The sequence below is a fragment of the Rana temporaria genome, chromosome 1, assembly GCF_905171775.1.
Source record: "Rana temporaria chromosome 1, aRanTem1.1, whole genome shotgun sequence".
Taxonomy (NCBI): domain Eukaryota; kingdom Metazoa; phylum Chordata; class Amphibia; order Anura; family Ranidae; genus Rana; species Rana temporaria.
The window spans coordinates 551930957-551955972 of NC_053489.1; the positions used below are offsets into that span (position 1 = coordinate 551930957).

A 25016-nucleotide genomic window follows, 5' to 3' on the forward strand; every position below is an offset into this window, starting at 1 on the left:
ACACTACACTTAGGCTGGGTTCACATATGAGCACACAGCGGCTCACAGCAGGAGTCCGGTGCATCCTCATTCACTGTTTGAGGTCTGATTTCAGCCCTGCAAAAGACCAAAAGACACATAGCGCTCTTGTGCAAATGGTTTCAAAGCAACTGCAGAGATATGTGAACCTGCTCCATAGCGAGCCAGTCACAATCTTCTGCTGTGCAAATTGGATGCAGGAAAACCCTGCATCCAATTCGCACTAGTGTGAACCCCAGCCTCAGAGTCACAATAAGTGAACACTAACTCGCTAGTAGCAAACTGAGCCCTGCTCTATCTAGCTCCACTCTAACAACACACTGGAAAAGCGTTCTATGGGAAGGAACCTTTTATAATGTGGGGTGGGACTATGAGTTGTGATTTGACAAAGTAATCATCACTTTGTCCAATCAGGGTTCTGACAATGCTCTGTGCCCTAAATGGCAAAGCCTTGCACCTGACCAGCAGTCAGGTGCAAGGCTTCATCCAATTAGGGCTCTAGAATGCACTGCGAAGCAAACATCCCAAAAAGCGCCCTGCAAATTCGGGTGTTCGCCAAATGGGCAATGCCCTGGCCAAACTTTTTATCTGCCTGAACCATTCGCCCAACACTACTCACATTAGAAAATTTACATATTATCACCAAATGTCACGACTTTGTGCCGGTGAAGGGGTGTGGCCGGATGTAGGAGTGTGGAGCGTGGAGTGTGGAGAGTGAGCGAGGCAGAGATGTGAGAAGTGGAGAGGCGTGTGCCTAAGCCTCCCATGTATCTCTCCCCCCCTACAGGCATATGAAATGGCCATGCTGGGAGCGCTGCTTAAATTGCTGGAGTCTGGTTCTCCTACCTGCTGAACTTATCTTTCTTCCCTACTACGCCGTATCTGTTCCATAGCCTATCTGACAGAGGCGGTTTACCTGCATCGCTGGTCGGGAGCTGTTGATGTCCTGTGCCCTTTTTTTTTTTTTTTTATTACCTGCTCGTTTTCCGTCCCGTCTGGGGAGCTTCTGGAGCCAGGGAGAGAGCGGAGGAGACCTGGTGTGGAGGCGTAGCTGCAGCAGGCGAGCTAACCGCATGATTGGACGGCGGTGGTCAGCTGACTAGCCCATGTGACCGGCCGTGTCAGTCCCAGCGCGAATCGGCGTTTCCTAGCTGCTGGAGGCTTGAGGAGACACGGGAGATAGCCAGGGGGTCTGCCTTACCCTGCAGAGCTGAACCAGATTGATAAGGAGGACTTACTCCCCCCCTATACCGCTATACTAAAAGCCTCACAGGCTTGTTTAAAGGAGGAGAAACAGTGGGGAAAACCTGCAAAAAAAAACACCATAAAAGTGAGTAAAACTCTGCACAAATAGTGACGTATGGATTACATTGTGCCTTGAATGGGCCTGTACTGTGGTATGCTGTCTGGACTGGATATATATCAAAGGTACCAATAGTGCTGTGCGGTGCTGTGCATTGAGACATGGTTTGGCTATATGCCTAATGAAGTAACTGCTCAGTGAAGTAAAATGAAGTAATGTGAAGTGAGAGTATATACATTGTACACTGCATTGAAGAAAACTGAGACTTCTCCACTTTACACTCGTGAAGCAGGGCTACTGATCATTATCTATTTATGACCTCTGGCACACGGCTGGTGTGACATCCTGCCTTTGAACTGCCTTTTGGACTTGTTGTTTTAGCACTTCCAAACAATTGAACACTGCGCCATTGATAGGCTTTGTTGCTACCTATGGAGGCCCTATGTGAGTTGCTGGACTTACGCTGGTTTTAAATGAATTAATGGTGCTGCACTGTGCGGTGATGTGCATTGATAAATGGACTGATTAAAATCTTAAAACTAAACGAATTCAGTTGCACAAGGAAGTAAAGTGAAGTAAAGTGAGAATACGCTCGTGAAGCAGGGCTACTGATCATTATCTATTTATGACCTCTGGCACACGGCTGGTGTGACATCCTGCCTTTGAACTGCCTTTTGGACTTGTTGTTTTAGCACTTCCAAACAATTGAACACTGCGCCATTGATAGGCTTTGTTGCTACCTATGGAGGCCCTATGTGAGTTGCTGGACTTACGCTGGTTTTAAATGAATTAATGGTGCTGTACTGTGCGGTGATGTGCATTGATAAATGGACTGATTAAAATCCTAAAACTAAACGAATTCAGTTGCACAAGGAAGCAAAGTGAAGTAAAGTGAGAATACGCATACTGCATACCGTATCGAGGATAAAAGAGACTTCTTCATTATACGCTTGTAAATACAGAGTTATTGTTCTAATAGCCATTACTGGTCTCATTGTGACTATATACTGCCTATCAGGATCAGGATCAGCTGAAGATTGAGCATTAATGGTCAATTTATTTTGTTTTTCCTTTTTTCTTTAAAGGGGAGAGGGAGGGAAGGGGGAAAGAAACAGAAGTTTTTTTTTTTTTTTTCTCCTCTCTAGAATGTCTGGGCCGCAAGCATTAAGGTCAGCAAAAGACAAGGTGGGGGTAGCTGCGGTAGCAGCAGCCAAATTAGAAAAATATGTTCTTTTATCAGAACAGACCCCCATTAAAAATGGCTCAACGTCCCAGGCCTCTGCCAAAATAAACACAGAGAGACGAAGCCAAGGCCAAACAGCGGCAGCGGCAGTAAGCAAAACTGCAGTTAATAAGAACGCAGCGCCCATAGTTATGGATCCAAAAGTAACCCCCAGGCCTGAAGATGCTCCCACAATAAAAGACGTATTCCTAGTGGTGAATGAATGTAAAAAGGCACTGGGAGAACTGTGTGACCAAATGAAAAGTGTCAAGGAAGAACTGGTCTCAGTGGGACAGGAATTAAGGAAGACTAATGAAAGGATATCAGAAGCAGAAGGGAGGATCTCACAAATGGAAGATGAAATGCACCCTCTCAAACAAGATGTTAAGAACATGAAGACCCAAGTGGAGACATTAGAAGAGAAAATGGATGAAATAGAAAATAGACTCCGGAGGGACAATGTTAGGCTGGTGGGGCTACCGGAGAAATGCGAGGGGGCTAGACCAATAGAATTTTTGGAAAACTGGTTTGTAAAACTATTTGGTAGAGAAAGCTTCTCACAAGCATTTACAATAGAAAGAGCGCATAGAGTCCCCTTTAAGCCTCCCCCCACCGGGGGGCGTCCAAGATCAATGCTACTAAAATTTTTGAATTACCGAGATAAAGAGTCCCTATTGAGAAAGAGTAGAGAAATGGGAGAGGTTTTTTTTGAAGGCTCTAAAGTTTCATTTTACCCTGATTTTTCTCCCCAGTTACAGAAGAGGAGGGCGGGGTTTCTGGAGGTTAAACGGAAAATGCAGAGGGCTAAACTTCCATATGCTTTATTATACCCAGCGAGGTTACGGGTGGCTGCGCTGGGAACGACATTATTTTTTGATAAACCTGAAGATGCAGCATTATGGATGGAAACGCACTTAAAGGAGGGAGGGGGGAGCTAGGAGTAAGGGGTTTAATTTGTAACTTGCACGGATAGGGGGGGGGGAGGTGGGAGGAAAGGTGCACACTTAAATGAGTGAGAGGAATTGGTCAAGAGTTGAATATAGAAGGGAGGATTGTGAATGAGGAGGGGTGGGAGAAGTGGGGAGGGGGGGGGAAGGGGGGAGTGAATGAAAGTATGTTAAGAGAGGAAAGGACGATATGGGAAACGGCCATAGGAAACCCCTTAGGGGAACACCTGGGTAGGTGCGGAGGGGGGGGGAAGGGAGGGAGGGGGAGGAGAGGGAGGAAGGGTGGGAGGGGAAGGGAAGACAAGTACATGATACACAGGGAAAAAATGTTCACTGTAATAAGTAAAATATACGTAAAACACGAACCAAAGAAAAGTATAGAAGGTAATGATAATGCACAAAGGATTGGGAAAAGGGGAAAACGCTAAAGTATTTCATAAGGGGTATAAATTTTATATGGGAAAATAGAGTTTGAAAACCTATATGGAAATAACACTAAAATAGCACATATATTTCTTGGGGATGTTAGTTCACAAGTTCTAATAGACACGGTAAAATTAGTAAACACTATTTATACACATAGATAACTAGGGTAATGAATAGCTACATAAATTATTTTCTGGGATGGATGCCCCTATCCCCCTATGGTATAACCGTGGTTGCTAGATGTAAAGTAAAATGTAAAGTAAAATGTTAAACTTAAGCTCATGGAATGTTAGAGGCCTGGGAACTGCAGCTAAAAGGGCTGCAGTCTTTGCCACGCTGGAAAAACATGGAATAGGGCTGATGTGTCTGCAGGAAACCCATTTAATGAAAAATACAAGTTACTTACTACAGAGTAAAAAATACCCTACTCAGTACCACTCAGTGCACTCTACATATTCTAGAGGAGTGAGTATCCTGGTGAGAGCTGGAGTGGGGTTTTCCTGCAGACAGGTCAGCATAGATGAATATGGTCGATTTATTTTTTTGCATTGTATAATAGACAACAAAATGTATATAATAGCAAATATATATGTCCCCCCGCCCTTTAGGATTGATATTATGCTCAGATTAAATGAATTCATAATGGGGAAGGAAGAGATACCGGTGTTGGTGGTAGGAGATTTTAATGAGGTCTTGGACCGAAGAGTGGATAGGTTTCCCACACCGTTGGTCCCAGACCTCATGAAAAATAGCCGCCTGGGTCAATTTTTGGAAGAGGTTGGTCTGTTAGACTTGTGGAGAGTGAGGAACCCGGGGATTCAACAATATTCTTGTTATTCAAGTACACACAATACACTCTCGAGGATTGATATGGCCCTGGGGAATTATTTAGCACTACAGAGGGTGGGAAAAATAATATATTTGCCAAGAGGAGTGTCTGATCACTCTCCTATGGTTCTTACCCTAAATCAAGGTGGACAAAAAATTCAGAGAGATTGGAAAATTAATGCACACTGGTGTGAGTTAATAAAAAAATCGGATGAAGTTCTGCCCAAACTGAAGGAATTTGTAGATATCAATGAAGGCACCTCGGGCACTGGGATATTATGGGACACCCTGAAGGCATACCTACGAGGAGTCCTGATCCAGCAGATAGCAAAATTTAATAAAAAAGCAAGAGAGGCGGAGGAAAATTCCCGTAGAGAGGTGTTAGAGGCAGAAAATAACTATGTGGGGGACCCAACGCCGAAGGGAAAGAAAATATGGCTTGAAAAACAACAAGCGTATAAATCGGTAATTACAAGGGAAGTAGAGACCAGACGACTTTTTTTGCGACAATCCTCATTTGTAGAAGGGGAAAGTGTTGGAAGGATGCTGGCGCAGGTGGTAAAATCTAACTCCTCCTCCTCCGGCGTTCGGTCCATCAGATTAACAAGTGGTGCGATAACTTCGGACACCTCAGAGATAGTGCAGATTTTCTGGGCATATTATCAGAAATTGTACACTACACAAAAGAGGGGAATGGAGAAAGAAATGGAGGACTTCCTGGAGAGACTAGAAATCCCGTTTATATCCCAATTAGAAAGGGAAGAACTAGAAAACCCAATAACACTTGGGGAGTTACAGGTGGCAGTAGCAGGTATGGCGAATCAAAAATCGCCAGGACCAGATGGGCTCCCACTAGAAATGTACAAATATTATGGAGATATATTGTTACCTCAGCTTATAAAAACATTAAATGGAGCGGCGGTAGAAGGTAAACTCCCTGCCTCAATGCTGGAAGCAACGGTTATAATTATACCAAAAGATGGGAAAGATCCACTGGACCCTGTGGCATATAGACCTATATCCCTTTTGTGCTCTGACGCCAAAATTATAGCAAAGGTCTTGGCGACAAGGCTTAATAGGGTTATTTCAAAATTAATTCACCCAGACCAGACGGGGTTTATAGCCAATAGATCCACTAGTATGAACATCAGGAGGACATTTCTAAACTTACAAACCCCAACACAGAATGAGGGAGCAAGGGCCGTATTGTCACTGGATGTGACCAAAGCCTTTGACAGCGTAGAATGGGGGTATATTTGGAGGGTGCTGGATAAATTTGGGTTTGGCCCGACTTTTTCAGGGTGGATAAAAATGCTCTATGATAACCCTAGTGCTAAGTTAAAAATAAATAATGAATTCTCAAAAAAAATTGTCCTCGAGAGGGGGACGAGACAGGGGTGCCCCTTGTCACCCCTGCTCTTCGCCCTAGCGATGGAACCTCTGGCAATTGCTATTAGGTCAAATATCGAGATATCCGGCTTCCAGAGAATGACGGGAGAAGAAAAAATCGCGCTTTATGCCGACGATATCCTGCTCTTCCTGGGAGACACGGAACAATCTCTGACAAAAGCAATGAGTTTGGTGGAGGAATTTGGGAGTTTTTCGGGATTAGAAATAAACTGGGGGAAGTCCGAGTTACTGCCGTTAGATCCACTGGGAGAAACGGCAATACGTGGATTGCCACAGTTATCAGTGGTGGACACAATGAGATATCTGGGGATATTGGTGACGAAAAACCCTAATCAATACATTTATAAAAATCTCATCCCTCTACTTGCTAAGTTCAAGCAAAAAATTTATATTTGGAAACGTCTCCATCTGTCAGTGGCGGGCAGGTGTAGCTTAATCAAAATGATTTGGCAACCACAACTTTTATACATAATGCACAATTCCCCAATATGGATTGGAAAAAAATGGTTCAATAAAATTGAATCTCTCTTTAGGGAGCTAATTTGGAAAGGGGGACAAGCTAGGATACGCCTTCGCACATTACAACTCCCGGTGGGGGAGGGAGGACTTGCAGTGCCCCAACCCGAGATATATTATTTTTCTGCACAACTGCAACAAATAGGGGGAGGTAATATCCCAGGAGGAGGTACCCCTAATGGGATGATAATGATGAACGGGGTCTCTCACGACACTATCTTTGAAGCACTAGAGGCTGATTCCTTTAGATATAGGAATCCAACAACAAAAATGATAACCAAAATATGGAAATCGGTTAAAAAATTGATGGGCTATACCGGGTTTTCTGAACTCTCCCCTTTGTGGAATAACAATAAACTGAAGGAAGTCCTCCAGATAGGAAAGGTCAGAGCATGGGAAATAAACGGTATTAAAAGGTTGAAACAACTGTATAAAGAGGATAAATATAGGAAATTTCAGGATTTAAGAGAGGAATTTAAGATACCTCAGTATTCATTTTTCACTTATATACAGGTGGGGCATGCCCTTGAAGCCCAGTTTAGGACACAAACACTAGTGTGGTGCGAAATGCCCCTTCTCCAAGAACTAGGCAAGGTAGGACCAACCAAGGGACTCATCTCTGAATTATACAAACAGATGGTTAAAAAGGCTAATATGGGCCGGCATCTGTTAAAAACAAAAGAGAAATGGGAGGAGGACTTGGGGGAATTGACACAGGATCAGTGGCGGAGGGTTCTGGAGATGGGGCCGAAAGTTTCGGTCTCACCCCCACAGAAGGTCTCCCATCTGATGCTGGTGAATCGTGCTTACTATACACCTAAACGTCTGTTCAAATTTGGGAGAAGAACAAATGACAAATGCCCTAGATGCCAGGGGACCGGAGACCTAGTACACATGGTGTGGCGATGCCCAAAGTTGTTTCGTTACTGGGAGGGAGTCGTAAATGTCATAGGGGAGACATTTGGGGTACCTCTGGAAGCAGAAGCCACACTATGTGTACTGGGATATAGAAGGGAACGGAACGAGAAGAAAAGCACCACAGTAGTGTTATTGAGATGTCTGTTCCAAGCAAGGAAATTAATAATGTTAAGATGGCAGGCGATAACACCTCCAACAATAAGGGAATGGGAGGGAGTAGTAAATGAGACAATATGTAAAGAAAGAGCAGTCTATACAAAAAGAGGTAACCTTAAAGCGGAGCTCCACCCTAAATCGAACATAATCTCAATAGTAATAATGCTCATAAACAATGCTTAATTCGATATTTTCATATAAAAAAGTTTTACAGTACCTTATAAGCAAGATAGGCTTCCGGTCTGCAGCCCTCGGGTTTCCGTCGGGTTTTCCATTGTTTCCTGTCCCACGCTGCGTCTTCTGGGAGCTTACATTCGGCCCTGTTAGAGGAAACATCGCGCGTCACTTCATGCTGCACGAAGTCGCGCGATGTTTCCTCTATGTAAAACAAGGAAGGAGGGCGGTGCAGTGTCATATTCTACAGCGGGCGTTTGATCTACATTACAGGACAGATACCGAGCGGTGCATGCTGGGATTACAGCATCACCGCATCCAGGAAGTCTCTGCTGGTGGGATTCATAATGCCCACAGTGAAGATGGCAACGGCTGACGATACATGATATAAGTGTTTATTACAGACAGCATCAGATCGGAACGGACCTTGAACACATGAAACGTGAGTTTTATTAAGCCTCAACATTAACTGTTCAACTACCCCCCCCAAAAAAAAACGTTTTGGCATGGGAGATCCGCTTTAAGGAGTTTGAGGAGATGTGGAGACCTTGGCTGGAACAGAAGGACCTGCCCCTCTAGTGGGTAAGAAATATAACTGGGACGAGGTAGAAATAAAATAATTCTTAAAAATAAAGCTAGACATGTGTCATTTAGGAAAGCCGAGGCTGGCTTCGAAACCCCACCAGGGGAGAGAGAAAAATGGAGGGAGGGTCTAGATACATAAAGTTGAGAACGAAAACTTTGGGCACCAACCACATTGTGAATAGATATAAGAACAGCCCCCTGTAATGGGGATGATCTGAGCATTTTTATCTTTCTCTTTTTTCTTTTTTTTTTTTTTCCTCTCCCCTTCTCTTTCTCATCCTTTTCACGGGATGTTGTTTCCCTTTCCCTTTATATAAATAAGATGATCAATGTATATTCTTAATTTTTATAATAGATGTATCGCACACTAAGATTAAGTGACAAACAAGTAAGGATGTTGGTTCTTGGAACTTTTTTGATATGAAAGATTTGTTTAAATAATCAAATGTGTATAAAGAAAAAAAAGACAAATAAAGAATGAAATTTAAAAAAAAACATATTATCACCAAATGTAAAACCAGGAAAGTTCTTTGTGAAAGAGGTACGGTAATTTAAAGCGGATGTGCCACTAAAAAAATATATTAAAAGCCAGCAGCTACAAATACTGCAGCTGCTGACTTTTAATATTAGGACACTTACCTGTCCTGGAGTCCAGCGGCGTCAGCAGCAGATGACGAGTGATCGCTCGTCACCCTGCTGCTCCCCCCTCCATCCATGGTGAGGGAACCAGGAAGTGAAGCGCTGCGGCTTCACTGCCCGGGTTCCCTACGGCGCATGCGTGAGTCACACTGCGCCCGCCGATTGGCACCCGCTGTGTGCTGGGAGCCGAGTGTTCCCAGCATACAACGGGGGACGGACGGGATGCCAGGAAAAAACCCGTCTTTTGCCCGTGTCGTGTGGCCGGAAGTGGGTGCAAATACCTGTCTGTAGACAGGTATCTGCACCCCCCTCCCCCCTGAAAGGTGTCAAATGTGACACCGGAGGGGGGGAGGGTGCCGATCAGCGCGACTTCACTTTAGGGTGGAGATCCGCTTGACTACATTTTTGAAGCCTACAGGATCGGAATGCAGCTCTTATATATACAGTATATATATATTTATTTAGTAATATTTCTACTTTATAGTTTTTCATACTGACCTGCATATAAGAGCTTCCTCACACAAGCTATGTGTTGTCCTTTACATGCCATGTAAAGAGGAGTGCCTAAGTGAGGAATATCTTGGTCCACATCTATATCCCAGGAAATCAAAGCATCCAGACATTCACTGTGACCTGTATACAGGGGGGATTAGAAAGCTTTAGTAACATATATTTAAAACCCAATGTCAGAACTGATATCTTTTCAGGAGTCCCGCATGAACAATTATACATTGCATACTAGCTCATTATGAAATACTTACCTTAGATCAAAGCTGTTGAAGCGGTCCCAATACACCGCTGTGAGCGGTGACATGTCTCCCGAAGTTATTTCCAGGTTCGCAGGCTCTGGCGCTGTGATTAGCCAAAGCCGCGATGACGTTCATCCCGCGCGCATGCCGGTCACGGCACAGCTACTGAAGAAACGGCATGAGCGAGCCATTTCTTTAGTGCGCATGTGCCGATGACGTTGGCACATGCAGGTACAGTGAATATCTCCTAAACGGTGCAAGTTTAAGAGATATTCATGGTACCGACAGGTAGTCCTTATTATAGGTAATTGGCTGGTGGCCTGTGTATGCCCAGCGAGGACGCTGTCCTCATGCAAGTTTCTAGTAAGGTCTCAAGAAGATTGTGCCCCTCGAAGGTCCCAGACTCTATGGCAGTGGTCTGTGTTTGTTTGTTGTCTTATCCTCTCGCTCTTCCCTGGCTCATAGTGGGTCTGGTAACAGTTAGACTATTGGAATGACAAAACGGTCTCTTCAGGACGTGAATGGTAAGAAGTCCTCCTCATCTCAGACTTAGTTTTCATGGATGTGCCTCACTCTGAGGAAAGAAAGCATATACTCTTATATTACATAAAGTCACTGGTGTTGCAAAGTGCTGCTGTGCCAGTCCCAGAATGCAAGCGTTTTTTAGGGCATGTACTTGCCCTCCTTATGATCATGAAGAAGTGTGGTTTGTGGAGGCCGGTTATATACCTCACGCAGCTGAAGCCATTCTTTGTTAAAAGGACAAGTTCAAGATGGAGACCCTGTCCTTGATTCATAGGGGGGCCAGCCAGGGGACTGGCTCGTTTTTCATAGACCTAAAAATGCTTACGTTCATGTGTCCTTCGGTTAGCCGTAGGTCAAGACCATCTCCAGCTCACTGGTCTACCATTTGGCATCAAAGGCAATTTCCCTGTTGAAGTACACTAGTACGAAACGCATCGGGTTCGGTACACCACTCCACTCATTGCCCTTTGATTTTATCACTATTGCGATCACTTTTATGTTCTGTTGGTTTTTATTCAATAAAACCCGCAATTGACCTTCACTATATCGGAGCCCTCCTTCCCTTTTTTTCTTTTCTCCATGTTTAGGCGGATCGATTGTTTTTGAAGTTTGGCTCCACTGGGTTATCTACAATCCTGTAAGGGATTGATAGATTGGATGTTTCCTCTAACATCTCCCGAGGACCGTATCCAGTGCACCCCGAGTCTCTCCCAAGGTTGGGATATCTCCTTTAAGGGTCGTTTACGGTAGTTCTTCGAGTCCATGGGCCACATCCACGGTTTTCAACAGTGAGAGAGTCTTCAGACAAGCCATTGAGATTTGCCATTTGTATATCATATGCTCTACAGATAGATCCATCAGCTCTGGTAAGAGTATTCTACCTCTTTGTATTTCCCTGAAAAAGGTCCATGTGATGGTCTACTGGGTCACACGTCCGGTTTCATCACTTTGATTGTTGTTTGAATGGACATTCACTCATCATTTTCTCATGTAGACTTTTAATTTTATTTTTGTTCACTTTTTTAGGACTCATCTTATATATGTATTGTCCCTTTGAACACTTAGCGCTACATTTTTATCACAGTTTAGTTTATTATAATCTAGAGGACCATTGTTTTGCCTCTGGATCCCAGTGATTTGGAACAGAAAACTCCTGGCCCTGTGTTCTTCCCACCTGCGGGCCTCTCAGTGTCTAAAATTATTGGCACTATGGTGTTGATGGATTACGATGGGCAAGTGGACGCTCTGGAGAATGCAGCCCTTTCTGGAAGGGGTTTCTCCAGCAGTGAGAACCAGGAAGCAGAATGCAGGTTATCTACATAACCTCAGTCATGAGAAAGAGTCCCCTGGTGGGGACAGGGAAAAAATGTACTTATTCGCCATACCTTCCCCCCTCCCCCATTTCCTTGTTCACACTCACGTCTGATGTCAGCAATATGGGATGGGGGGCTTACTGCCTGTCAGGGATAACTGAAGACAGGTGGGACTGTCACAAGATTGTGTCAAACATTCTGAATCTATGTAGAGCCTCCTGTACCCTACAGGCCTTTTACCATATGACAGGGAGTCTTGGTGCTCTTAAGCTAGTCAACTCTATGGTGGTCTCCTACATAAAGAGACAAGGGGGGACTTACAGTCTGTTCTCTCTTACAGGAAGTGGAGCCAATCATGTCTTGGGCTAAGAAGAATCTAGCCAAAGTCTCTGTGGCTTATGTCCCTGGAATCTGGAATATTCTAACAGATTTTCTTTCCTACTGGACACCAAAGAATGGTCTCTCCATGTGAAGGATTTCAGGCGGATTTTGTCCCTGGGGGTCAGTCCAGAAGTCGACCCGTTTGCCTCGACGTGCAACAGCAAGCTTGAGAAGTATTATATGTGGGGCTGGTATTTCCAGGCTTTCGAGTCAGAGGCCTATTCGGATCATTGGAAATGCAGCAGGACCTGTGTGTTTCTTTCAGTTCCAGTCATCCTTTGGTTTCCATGAAGCCTCAGAACAGAAGTTGTGGAAGTAGTGATTCCTTATTGGTCAAACAGGCCATGGTTCCCTTGCTAGCACAACTTGGCTACCAGATCCTGATGCCCCTTACCTTCAGGCCAGAACTTTTGTCACAGGGTGCTATTCTACATCCATGTCTGGGGGTTGCGTCTGATGGTCTGGTTCTTGAAATTGGAGGTCCTCAGCTGCTCATCCAGAGCCATTTCCATTCTCATGAATGCTAGGAGAGTGAGCACAAACAACGTTTATGGGAGAAGCTGTTTTGAAAGTTTGTGCAATACAAGTCTGCTGCTATCGGGTCATGTAATGATCCAGAAGTTCAAAATATTCTGGACCTACTGCAGTCGGATGTAGCGCTGGCCCTATCGGTCACCTCCTTTCAGAGTACAAGTGTCAGCCTTATCGATCTTCTAAGGTGTGTCCAGGTCTAGGCATTTTCCTGTCCGACAATTCTTCAAGGAAGCAACTAGGCTCTGACCATGTAGCAAGTGGAGGTTACCCAGATGGAACTTTCCTCTGGTTCTTGACTCCCTCTCTGGAATTGGAGTGGAGTGTTCTAGGTCTGTCTCCCTTAAAGACCTCTCTATCAAGTTCATCTTTCTCGTGACTATCACATTGGCATAATAAGACTCAGAAATTGCAATTTTTATGACGTTCTTCCAGATTGAGCGGTGCTGTTACCTATGCTTAATTTAACTCCCAAGGGTACATCAGTCTTCTCTAAGAATCAAGAAATTGTTCCTTTTAGAAACCATTAGGGAACTAACATGCGTCCTTTAGACATGGGAGAGGTAGTGCTGTGGCTTAGTTGGTTAAAGTGCTGATCTAGTAAACAGGATCCTGAGTTTGACTCTCAGCAGTGGCTTTCTTTGGTTCTAGGAATTTCTCAGATACTGTAAAGTTATATCTACAAGCTACAAGTCAGGCTTTCGGAACGCTTGTTCATTCTTTTGCACAAGAACAAGGGAAACATGCCTCATTTAGGATGACTGTGGCTCAACATTGTCCAGACAATCCGACTGGCTCACAGACCTGAGGGTGTGACTCCTTGGAGGTGGTGAACCCTCACTTGACAGGAAGCGTGTCTACATCTTGGGTGGCTTCGCAGCATGTGGTTCTCAATGCATTCTGTAGGACGGCCTTGTGGTCCTCGATCAATACATTTTTGGCTCATTATTGTATAGAGCCTGCTTCTCTGTCCTCTATTTATTTTTGGTTTGAAAGTCCTGTCTGTTGATGGTACAAATTAAAGCCTGTGGTTCAGCATCACCCGCCCATGAGGTATATGGCTAGCTATTTCCCATATGTATGCTGCCATGGAGTATGTCAGGAAAACTGAAAATTTCCTATCAAATACTTACTGTATTTTTATTTTCCTGATGGACACCATGGCAGCAGGAGTTTCCTCCCAGTGTCATGAGTAGGCTAGTAAAGGAATGTAGCCTCTGGCTCTAAGCAAGAATTTATGGGAGTGGGTTCCTTTAGGATTACAGAGGAGGCAGGATTAACCCATACGTATGCTGCCATGAAGTCCATCAGGAAAGGAAAATTACGGTAAGTACTGTATTTGATAGAACATTTTCTGTTATTTTAGCAAAGCCCAACTCTAGCCAAAGCTTTTTTTAGTGTTTTGGATAGAACAGTACACCAATAAAAGAAATCCCCCAGAGGCAGTTATAAAAACCCAACAGAGTGTTTAGCCTAGACATGTGAAACATGAATGAAACACTGGGCCAAATGGAGTTAAATGACTCCTCAAATGGCTGTATTAAACCTTTTAAGGGCAACACTCATCTAATTTCAAAAACTGCTTTCCTAAATTCACAATAAAAAGAATAATAATTGCAGCTACGTTTTTTATAAGCAACTCCTTCCTGAGTATAAAGTCCAGTCATAAGATGTAATGCATATAGGGGGCAGAGCCACACCTGTGACATCATTCTGTGGCCATATTGGAGAATACTGTGTGGTGAGATAGGGAGTCTCATTGCTTTATGCTTGTTTCTGCACTTTTGGTGCATTGCCTTTTGTAGGTGTTTTTTAATCCCTTTTTAGACAGAATACATCCTATAATATATAGAAAGCACTATGGGTTTTCCTTTTTATTTTATCATACGCCCATGTATCTAGTTGAATGGCATATATTGAGTTTAGGTGAGTGATGAGTGTCTGAAGCCTGAAGATGCCCAAAGGTGATGATTAGAGAAAGCTAATTCCTCATCGGATTCCTGTTTTTGTCCAGATGATAATTTAACCACTTGGAGCCCAGGCCATTGTAAAATGATGGCCACAAGGTGGCTCTACAATGCCGAGAGGATGTCTATTGCCGTCCTTGGCTCCTCCGGCCACTGGGGGGCGCGCGTCACTGAGATGCCGATGTGCATGCCTGGCGGCCGCTATGTAAGCCAGGTACTCACGATCGGCCGTTACACAGACAAGGACGTGGATCTGTGTGTTTGTAAACACACAGATCCACGTCCTGTCAGGGAAAGGAGACCAATGCTGTGTCCCTTGTACATAGGGACACAGATCGGCCACCTCCCCCAGTCAGTCCCCTCCCCCCACAGTTAGAATCACTAGTAGGGAACACATTTAACCCCTTCCTCGCCCCCTAGTGTTAACCCCTTCCCTGCCAGTTACATTTATACAGTAGTCAATGCATATTTATAGCACTGTTCGCTGTATAAATGTGAATGGTCCCAAAAATGTGTCAAAAGTGTCTGCCATAATGTCGTAGTCCCAATAAAAATCGCAGATCACCGCCATTACTAGTAAAACATAAAAAAAAATTCTGTCCGCTATTTTGTAGGCGATATAACTTTTGCGCAAATCAATCACTATACTGTACGCTTATTGCAATTTTTTTTACCAAAAAATATGAAGAAGAATACGTATTGGCCTAAACTGAAATTTTTAAAAAAAAAAAAATTGGGATATATATTATAGCAAAAAGCTATTTTTTTGTTTATAGCGCAAAAAAAAAAAAAACGCAGAGATGATCAAATACCACCAAAAGAAAGCTCTATTTTTGGGAAAAAAGGACGTACATTTTGTTTGGGAGCCACGTCGCACGACGAACAATTGTCAGTTAAAGCGAGGCAGTTTCGAAAGCTGAAATTTCGCCTGGGCAGGAAGGGGGTATATGTGCCCAGTAAGCAAGTGGTTAAAGTGGATATAAACCCTCTCATATACCCAGTGAAGTGAACAGCCTCAGATGATACACAGGGATGAAACAAATCATCCCACATAATAGAGATGAGCCGAACCCCCCTCCCGGTTCGGTTGGCACCAGAACATGCGAACAGGCAAAAAATGTGTTTGAACATGTGAACACCGTTAAAGGGGTTGTAAAGGTTAATTTTTTATTTTCTAAATAGGTTCCTTTAAGCTAGTGTATTGTTGGTTCACTAACCTTTTCCTTCGATTTCCCTTCTAAATGTTTTTTTTGTTTGAATTTCTCACTTCCTGTTCTTCCTCAGTAAGCTGTTTAGTAAGCTGTTCTGGCTGACTAACCACCGCTCGGATTATGGTGGCAAGTTTACTGAGGAGAAACAGGAAGTGAGAAATTCAGACAAAAAAAAAACATTTAGAAGGAAATGGAAGGAAAAGGTAAGTGAACCAACAATGCACTCGCTTAAAGGAACCTATTTAGAAAATAAAAAACAAACCTTTACAACCCCTTTAAAGTTTATGGGACACAAACATGAAAAATCAAAAGTGCTCATTTTAAAGGCTAATATGCCAGTTATTGTCATAAAAAGTGTTTGGGGACCTGTGTCCTGCCCCAGGGGACATGTATCAATGCAAAAAAAAAAGTTTTAATAACAGCAGTTTTTTCGGGAGCAGTGATTTTAATAATGCTTAACCCTCCTGGCGGTATTCCCGAGCGTGACACGGGGTGTATTTTTTGTGCTAAAATCGGTATCCCCGAGTCACGCTCGGGGTAGCTATGCAGAGCCTGCAGCGCGCGCTGGCTTACCTTGTTCCTGGATCCAGCGATGCCACCGCGCTGTGTGAGCAAGCGGGACCTCGCTCGATTCACACAGTGTCCCCGTGTGCCGTCGATCTCCGCTCCCTGCGACGTTACCACGCACGTGGGCGGAGATCGGCACCAAATTCAAAAAGGTAAACAAACACTATACATACAGTATACTGTAATCTTATAGATTACAGTACTGTATGTAAAAAATACACACCCCCCTTGTCCCTAGTGGTCTGTCCAGTGCCTTACATGTACTTTTATATAATAAAAAAGGTTCTTTCTCCCTGCAAACTGTAGATTGTCCATAGCAACCAAAAGTGTCCCTTTATGTCAAAAATGGTTTTAGAGCAGCTAGAAAACAGCGATAATAAATTATAATCACTTGCAGAATTGTGCGATAGCGATTTGTGGGGAAATTCGTCAAAAAAATAAAAGTAATGACAGCGACAATTCTGCAACTGAGCAAATTTCAGTGATTTTGAGTTGATTACATTATTGAATAATTTTTATTAGAATTGTATTATTATTTAAAAAAGAAAAAAAAGAAAAAAACAGTGCAGCGCTAGTGAGTGATATTGTGCTCATATAAATTAATAATAAACAAAAAAAGTCATTCTGGAATAAACTGAAAATATAGCCAGAATAGGAAAAAACATAAAAATGCAGATGGATATATGAAGAAAAAGTCTTAAAAAGCCACGAAACAAAGTTCATATGACTCTATCCAGTAATTTTCCTTGTGAAAGAGAAGTGGATTGTGCAGACAATGTGAAAGACTCTTGATTGATGTGAGGTAAGCTGTCACCAATACACCCGTGAGGAAGGATAAGATTGCCTGCTTACCAGATGAAAAGACTGTTTTGCATCAGTCTAATAGGGCCTGTGGGAAGTCTGGTCTCCCAATACCTTAGCCGTCAAGATAACCACGGTATAGCTCAGCATACAATCCGAAGAGTCATAAACCAAAAAAAAGAGAAGAAGGACCTCTCATAGCGTATAACGTTTAAAAATAAAAGAGGGTTTAATAAAAATTGCACTTACAATTAGGCAATATAAATACAGCATGGATAGCAAAACGTCTCCGATCTCTTGTTCCGATGCTTCTCGCTACTCGGTCAGGAAAACACAGCCGGCGTTCAGGACGGAACGCGATGACGTCACGGCACCCTACGATCGTTTCGTCGCTAATGGACTTCAACGGGGGAGTAAGCCGGATCAACATCCGGCTTACTCCCCCGTTGAAGTCCATTAGCGACGAAACGATCGTAGGGTGCCGTGACGTCATCGCGTTCCGTCCTGAACGCCGGCTGTGTTTTCCTGACCGAGTAGCGAGAAGCATCGGAACAAGAGATCGGAGACGTTTTGCTATCCATGCTGTATTTATATTGCCTAATTGTAAGTGCAATTTTTATTAAACCCTCTTTTATTTTTAAACGTTATACGCTATGAGAGGTCCTTCTTCTCTTTTTTTTGGTTTATGACTCTTCGGATTGTATGCTGAGCTATACCGTGGTTATCTTGACGGCTAAGGTATTGGGAGACCAGACTTCCCACAGGCCCTATTAGACTGATGCAAAACAGTCTTTTCATCTGGTAAGCAGGCAATCTTATCCTTCCTCACGGGTGTATTGGTGACAGCTTACCTCACATCAATCAAGAGTCTTTCACATTGTCTGCACAATCCACTTCTCTTTCACAAGGAAAATTACTGGATAGAGTCATATGAACTTTGTTTCGTGGCTTTTTAAGACTTTTTCTTCATATATCCATCTGCATTTTTATGTTTTTTCCTATTCTGGCTATATTTTCAGTTTATTCCAGAATGACTTTTTTTGTTTATTATTAATTTATATGAGCACAATATCACTCACTAGCGCTGCACTGTTTTTTTCTTTTTTATGTTACCAAGTTGTTGTACACAATTTAGTGCTAGCAGCTATTTACATTTATAATTCAATATTTAATTTAGCGCAGCGTCAACCTTTTGGTTTTTGTTTATTTGTATTATTATTTGTTATAATTATTTATAATTATTTATTATATTATAATTTATAATTTTGTTTTTAAAAAAAATGTCATACCCGGGATGCCTATTAGTCTCTTGTTTGGTCAGATTTAAGTGAGTTACAGACCTACAATATAAAACACCAAATTTCCTTGCAAATAATGGTACCGCTTTCAGCACCTTTTTTCTGAAATAATCATACCGCCAGGGAGGTTAAAGGGTCACTAAAGGAAAAACTGTTTACAGGGTATAGAGACATAATAGTTAACTGATTCCTTTTAAAAATGATTAAAAATAGATAAAAACCAATCATATAATGTACCTACAGTTTAGTCTTTGCTGTTGTTTCTTGGTTCTCTGATGTACAGAGCCAGAGAGCCAATAGAGGGCAGTGATGGTTTGTAAAACGAAACTGGATTGGTGCTGAGGGGTTTTAGACACACAGTAATCACACCTTGATTAGTGACTACAGAGAGAAATCTCCCAGTCAGGAAACAGGCAACCAGGAAGTGTCCAGAACAGAGAGGAATTACAGCAACTTGAGAGCAAAAACGGACAATGAGGACATGAAACCAGGACTGCAGTAAGGTAAAGGAAGCTATTTAGCTAAAAAAAAATACTTTAGTGATCCTTTAAAGTGAAACAATAAAAGTGAAATATTCCTTTGAATTTCATACCTGGGGGTGTGTATAGTATGCCTGTGAAAGTAGTGCATGTTTCCCGTGTTTAGAACTGTCCCTGCACAAAATGTAATTTCTAAAAGAAAAAAAGTAATTTAAAACTACTTGCGGCTATTCATGAATTGTCGGGTCCCGGCAATACAGGGAAAAATAAAATGGCGTGGGGTCCCCCCCAAAAATCCATACCAGGCCCTTATCCGAGCACGCAACCTGGCAGGCCGCAGGAAAAGAGGGGAGGGTGAGAGAGCGCCCCCCCTCCTAAACTGTACCAGGCCACAAAGGCCTCAACATGGGGAGGATGTCCCCATGTTGATGGGGACAAGGCCCTCATCCCCACAACCCTTGCCCGGTGGTTGTGGGGGTCTGCGGGTGGGGGGCTTATCTAAATCTGGAAGCCCCCTTTAACAAAGGGGACCCCCAGATTCCGCCCCCCCCCCCCTATGTGAGGTGGTACGGAATGTAGCCCTACCATTTCACAAAAGAAAATGTCAAAAATGTTAAAAACCACACAGACACAGTTGGGAGAAGTTCTTTATTAAAAATAAAAAAATAAAAAAAACATTCCAGCGTTGTAATCCATTCTCGATGTCCTGCGGTAATCCATTCTCCAGCGATGCTCCAGTCTCCACTCCACACGAAACCCCCATAATGCGTGTAAGAGGGGACGGGGTCACCCGTCCACGTCATCGGGTAACCCCCAGCTTTCTCCGGCAAGCAGGGGTTACCCAATGACGTGGGCGGGTGACCCCGATCGTGACATCACGGGGCGGGGTCACCCGCCCACATCATTTGGTAACCCCCGCTTCCCGGAGAAAGCTGGGGATTACTTAATGACGTGGACGGGTGACCCCACCCCCTCTTACGCATCATGGGGGTTTCGTGTGGAGTGGAGACTAAAGCATCACTGGAGAATTGATCACCGCGGGACATAGAGAATGGATTACAACGCTGGAATGTTTTTTTTATTTTTTATTTTTAATAAAGGACTTCTCCCAACTGTGTGGTTTTTAAAAATGTTGACACTTTCTTTTGTGAAATGGTAGGGGTACAATGTACCCTGTTACTAATTCACATAGGGGGGCTGGAATCTGGAAGCCCCCTTTGTTAAAAGGGGCATCCAGATTTTGATAAGCCCCCCGCCCGCAGACCCCCACAACCACCGGGCAAGGGTTGTGGGGATGAGGCCCTTGTCCCCATCAACATGGGGACATCCATCCTGTGGCCTGGTACGGTTCAGGAGGAGGGCCACTCTCTCAGCCCCCACTCTTTTCCTGCGGCCTGCCAGGTTGCGTGCTCAAATAAAGGTCTGGTATGGATTTTTGCGGGGAACCCCACGTCATTTTTTTTTTTAAATTGTGCAGGGTTCCCCTTAATATCAATACCAGACCTGAAGGGCCTGATATGGAATTTGGGGGGGACTCCCACGCTTTTTTTTTTGCAGTTTTTTTTTTCAATGACTTTGATCTGTATTGCCGGGACCCGACAATCCATGAATAGCTGCGAGTAGTTTTAAATTACTTGTTTTCTTTTTAGAAATTACATTTTGTGCAGGGACAGTTCTAAAGACGGAAAACATGCGCTACTTTACAGGCATACTATAGACACCCCCCAGGTACGAAATTTAAAGGAATATTTCATTTTTATTGTTTCACTTTTAACATTATTAAAATCACTGCTCCCGAAAAAAACTGCAGTTTTTAAAACTTTTTTTGCATTGATACATGTCCCCTGGGGCAGGACCCGGGTCCCCATACACTTTTTATGACAATAACTTGCATATAAACCTTTAAAATGAGCACTTTTGATTTCTCCCATAGATTTTAAAAGGGTGTTCCGCGGCTTTCCGAATTTGCTGCGAACACCTTAAATTGTTTCAATGTTCGCCGAACATGCGAACAGCCAATGTTCGAGCCAAACTCATGTTCGACTCGAACATAAAGCTCATCCCTACTACATAAGTTTTACATGTATATCTGCCATCTTCAGATTTATCTATTCTTTAGAAAGTGCACATCATGTTAGAGATTTTCTCTTCCTGTTCAGCACTGGGAGTGGATTCTTGGCATAAAGCCAAGACAGCCGATTGGAGGAAAGGCACACCCCTCCACATAGGCAGAGACTAGCAGAGCTGAGCTGTGACAAATCAAGTTCTCTGCTAATCTATTTATAGTAACCTCACTGGACACAAATTTCAGGCTGGTTTTATCTTGGTTGACAGAGAACTCGTCAGAAGTTATCATGCTGATAACAGAGCAATGAAACAGAAGAAAGACATGGGACTTGGGGCTTTGGAGAGAGATAAGAAAACACTACAGATACAGTATATGTGCTTAGGTCAAATTTCATGAATCAGGTTTACATCCACTTTAAAGCACTGTTTAAACCTCTTTATCTTTTGGTGAGGTCAAAAGTGGAGGTGAGCATGTAATTTGTACTTTTGGTGGATGCAAGCATTGGCACATATTTTTCAACAGTTGGAAGATATTCTTTCATGTTTGTCCCGTTAGTGATCTACTGTACTTGCACTAATGTGTATAGACTGTAGTAATTTGGACTTTATGTATGAGTTTTTTTATGAGTTGCGATACACAGGTATTTTGTAAACTGTGTATTTTGAGGGTGTTGTGAAATCACCTTGCAATAATTGTTTTCTAAGTGTCTTATTCACACTGCAACACAGCCCAGAGCAGTACAGTGACATGAAGTCACTATTTTGCACTTCAAATACAATTTGTTTGAAAAAAAAGGAGTGTAACTAAAGGAGTCGCACACCACACCAACCACTACTGTTGACTCACTTCACCCGGAACGAACAGCTGCTGCACAGTAAACCAATGAAATTTGACTGTGTGGAAGCTATCAATTTAATGTGAATGGGCCCTAAGAACCAATCCAGGTTCTACTGCACTTTTCAGTGCTGTCATTCTAGCAATGAGCATGCATGAGTAGAGAATAGAGAGATGATTGCATTAGTTTATTGCTGCTTGTTCATTAACAAGATGGGATGGGTTTATTCATATTTTCTAGGTCATAGTGCATTCATGGGCACCAGGCCAGACTGTGTTGCTGCAGTGTAGTGTGCAGGAACGTCCAAAAGTCTGAAACGTGTTAACAGTTGCTGTACCCATCTGTCTTTTATGGAGCATGGAGTTATAGATCATCTTCTACTAATTATTTTGTTGGCAGCTCAGTGACTGCCCATCCAGCTCAGGAGGGCTCCTGCATAATTTGGGCTAGTAGCACCTTTTTTTTTCCTTCTGGAAGTCCACAAGGCATTTCTTTGTTTGGTAGGAGTGCCTAAGTGACATGCTTTGGCAGGTGAAGCAGTTTTAGTTTGTGTGTTTGTGCGTAACAACTGTTTATTTAGCCCTCTGCCTAAAGAACAGCTTTAACAGTGTGTATTATGCATGTTTACCCCATATGAATTCAGCCATACACAAACAGATGAACATAGGTACAGTATTGTTTAACAGTGCCATCATAAATTATGATCAATCTATTTGAAGATTCAAATTACCTTTACTTGCTGCCTCATGAGCAGGTGAAGGAAGACAGGTCTCCAGGTATGCCTTTGCACCATATTCCAATAGCAGCTCCACACAACTTGCACTGCCTCTTGAACATGCATTAAACAAAGGAGTCACTCCATCAATAGTTGTAGCATTCACCTAAAACATATCAAAGGATGTCTTGGGATAGACATGAAGTAATAAGCTTTAAAGGAACACATGTGCTTACTCAAAGGTAGTGATAGCAGAATCTGCCTGGGTTTCCTTCACCAAGGGTTTGGCGAATCTTGTTTGATCCTGAACTTGGATGAAAATTCTATTGAAGTCTATATGGATTTACATTTTTTTTAATTCTGCCCATTTTTACAGCTAATAGGCAAACTACTCTCAAAAACGCATAGGATTCTGAGTATTGTCATAGGGGACATGAACCAATGCCGATTTTTTTTTTTTTAAATGTCATACTGAGAGGATATTCTCATGTGACTTCATGGAGAAAATTGAAAATACACAAATTCTTAAATAACATGTTTGGAGGATGCCTTAAAGTTGTCTGTAGTATTAGGGAACAGTGCAGTTTTCAGTCTTAGCAACACCGACAGCATATATTTAACTATGGAATTCATATATATATATCTTTTACAGTTAGCTTGGCTTACATACACTATATTACCAAAGTTATTGGGATGCCTGCCTTTACACGCATGTGAAATTTATTGATATCCCAGTCTTAGTCTGTAGGGTTCAATGTTGAGTTGGCCAACCCTTTGCAGCTATAACAGCTTCAACTTTTCTGGGAATGCTGTCCACAAGGTTTTGGAGTTTGTTTATGGGAATGTTTGACCATTCTTCCAGAAGCTCATTTGTAATGTCCGGTACTGATGTGAACAAGAAGGCCTGGCTCGCAGTCCCTGATCTAATTCATCCAAAAGGTGTTCTATCTGGTTGAGGTCAGGAGTCCATGTCTTTATGGACCTTGCTTTGTTCACTGTTGTGCACTTATGTTGGAACAGGAAAGTCCATCCCCAAACTGTCCCCACAAAGTTAGAAGCATGAAATTGTCCAAAATGTCTTGGTATGCTGACGCCTTAAGAGTTCCTTTTACTGGAACTAAGGGTTCAAGTCCAACCCCTGAAAAACAACCCCACGCCACAATCCCCCCTCCACTAAATGATTTGGACCAGTGCACAAGCAAGGTCCATAAAGACATGGATGAGAAGGGTGGTTCTCAAGTTTAGTAGAGAGAGGCTGTGGCTTTGCTATAAGAGTTAAGATACTACAGAGGATACTGGAGAGTAAAACGACAGTTAAGAGTTATATTTGGGGATAACAGGCCAAAATGTACTAGACACAAAGAATGCAGGAATGTATTTTACTACAGAAATTAGGAGACTGCAAATGATACAGTAGTGTAAATATGGCCAGCAGCAAGACAATTTTAATGAGGGACCAAATATTCTATAAACAAAGGGCACAGGCTTGGGGTTCATACAATCAGTCCACAATTCCAAGTTCTTAATTTTAACTTGATGTTATTATATTTTTAAAGGGTATCTAGGCCCAAGAAAATAACTTTAAAGAAGTATAGCAAAATTTGTTTTGGCTATATTTCTGGTATAGATCATGGGAGTGCAGTTTGTGTCACAGAGTCGATCCAGGCTCTGAAAAGATCCGAACCATATGGTTGGTATCCACACAGATGCCTGGACTGGTAGCTGGCTCAGCCGCTCCTGCACCTCCACAGCCCAGCACTTCAGTGAAAGCTGGAGGGGCAGAGCAGAGATCCAGTGACTGACAGTCACCTGCTCTCTGGAGCCTGAAGACCAAGAGCTGAGCGAGCGATCAGCTGTGTTTGATCACGCAGTTCTCACTATTATGCCGCATACATACGATCGGAAAAAGTCAGACGGAATTTTTTCATCGGATATTCCGATCGTGTGTGTGCCCCATCTGAGTTTTTCCTTCGGAAATTCCGATGGACTTAGAAGGAGAACATGTTCTCTTTTTTTCCGACATAAGACATTTCGTTCGTCTGTATGGAACTCTGACTGAGAAATAAACATGCATGCTCAGAATCAAGTCGACGCATGCTCGGAAGCATTGAACTTCATTTTTCTAGGCTCGTCGTAGTGTTGTACGTCACCGCGTTCTTGATGGTCGGAATTTGGTGTGACAGTGTGTATGCAAGACAGCTTGAATGGAATTCCGTCGGAAAAATTTGTCTGAGTTTATCCCGATGGAAAATACGATCGTGTGTACGGGGCATTAGAGCTGCATCCACATAGGTGCGCATTTTTTTTTTACCTGAACCCATACTTCTTTTATTATAATGCATTGTTTCTATAGAGAAGCTATGTGGTAACCCTAAGCTTCTTGTCCCTGATTTGGTCTATACAACAACTTCCCTTCTTCTCATCTCCACAACAG

The 25016-nt window shown here is 42.9% G+C and overlaps 1 protein-coding gene across 4 annotated transcripts in view; it reads right to left on the minus strand.

Annotated features, from left to right (window-relative positions):
• ASB5 (ankyrin repeat and SOCS box containing 5) overlaps positions 1–25016 on the minus strand; it is a 98398-nt gene that overhangs the window by 18612 nt on the left and 54770 nt on the right. For all 4 annotated transcript variants that reach the window (XM_040333687.1, XM_040333696.1, XM_040333706.1 and 1 more), the window contains exons 4-5: positions 22598–22748; positions 9641–9775 (exon numbers count right to left, since the gene is read on the minus strand). In XM_040333687.1, the coding sequence (XP_040189621.1) occupies positions 9641–9775; positions 22598–22748 (286 nt within the window). The remainder of the gene's footprint in view (positions 1–9640; positions 9776–22597; positions 22749–25016) is intronic.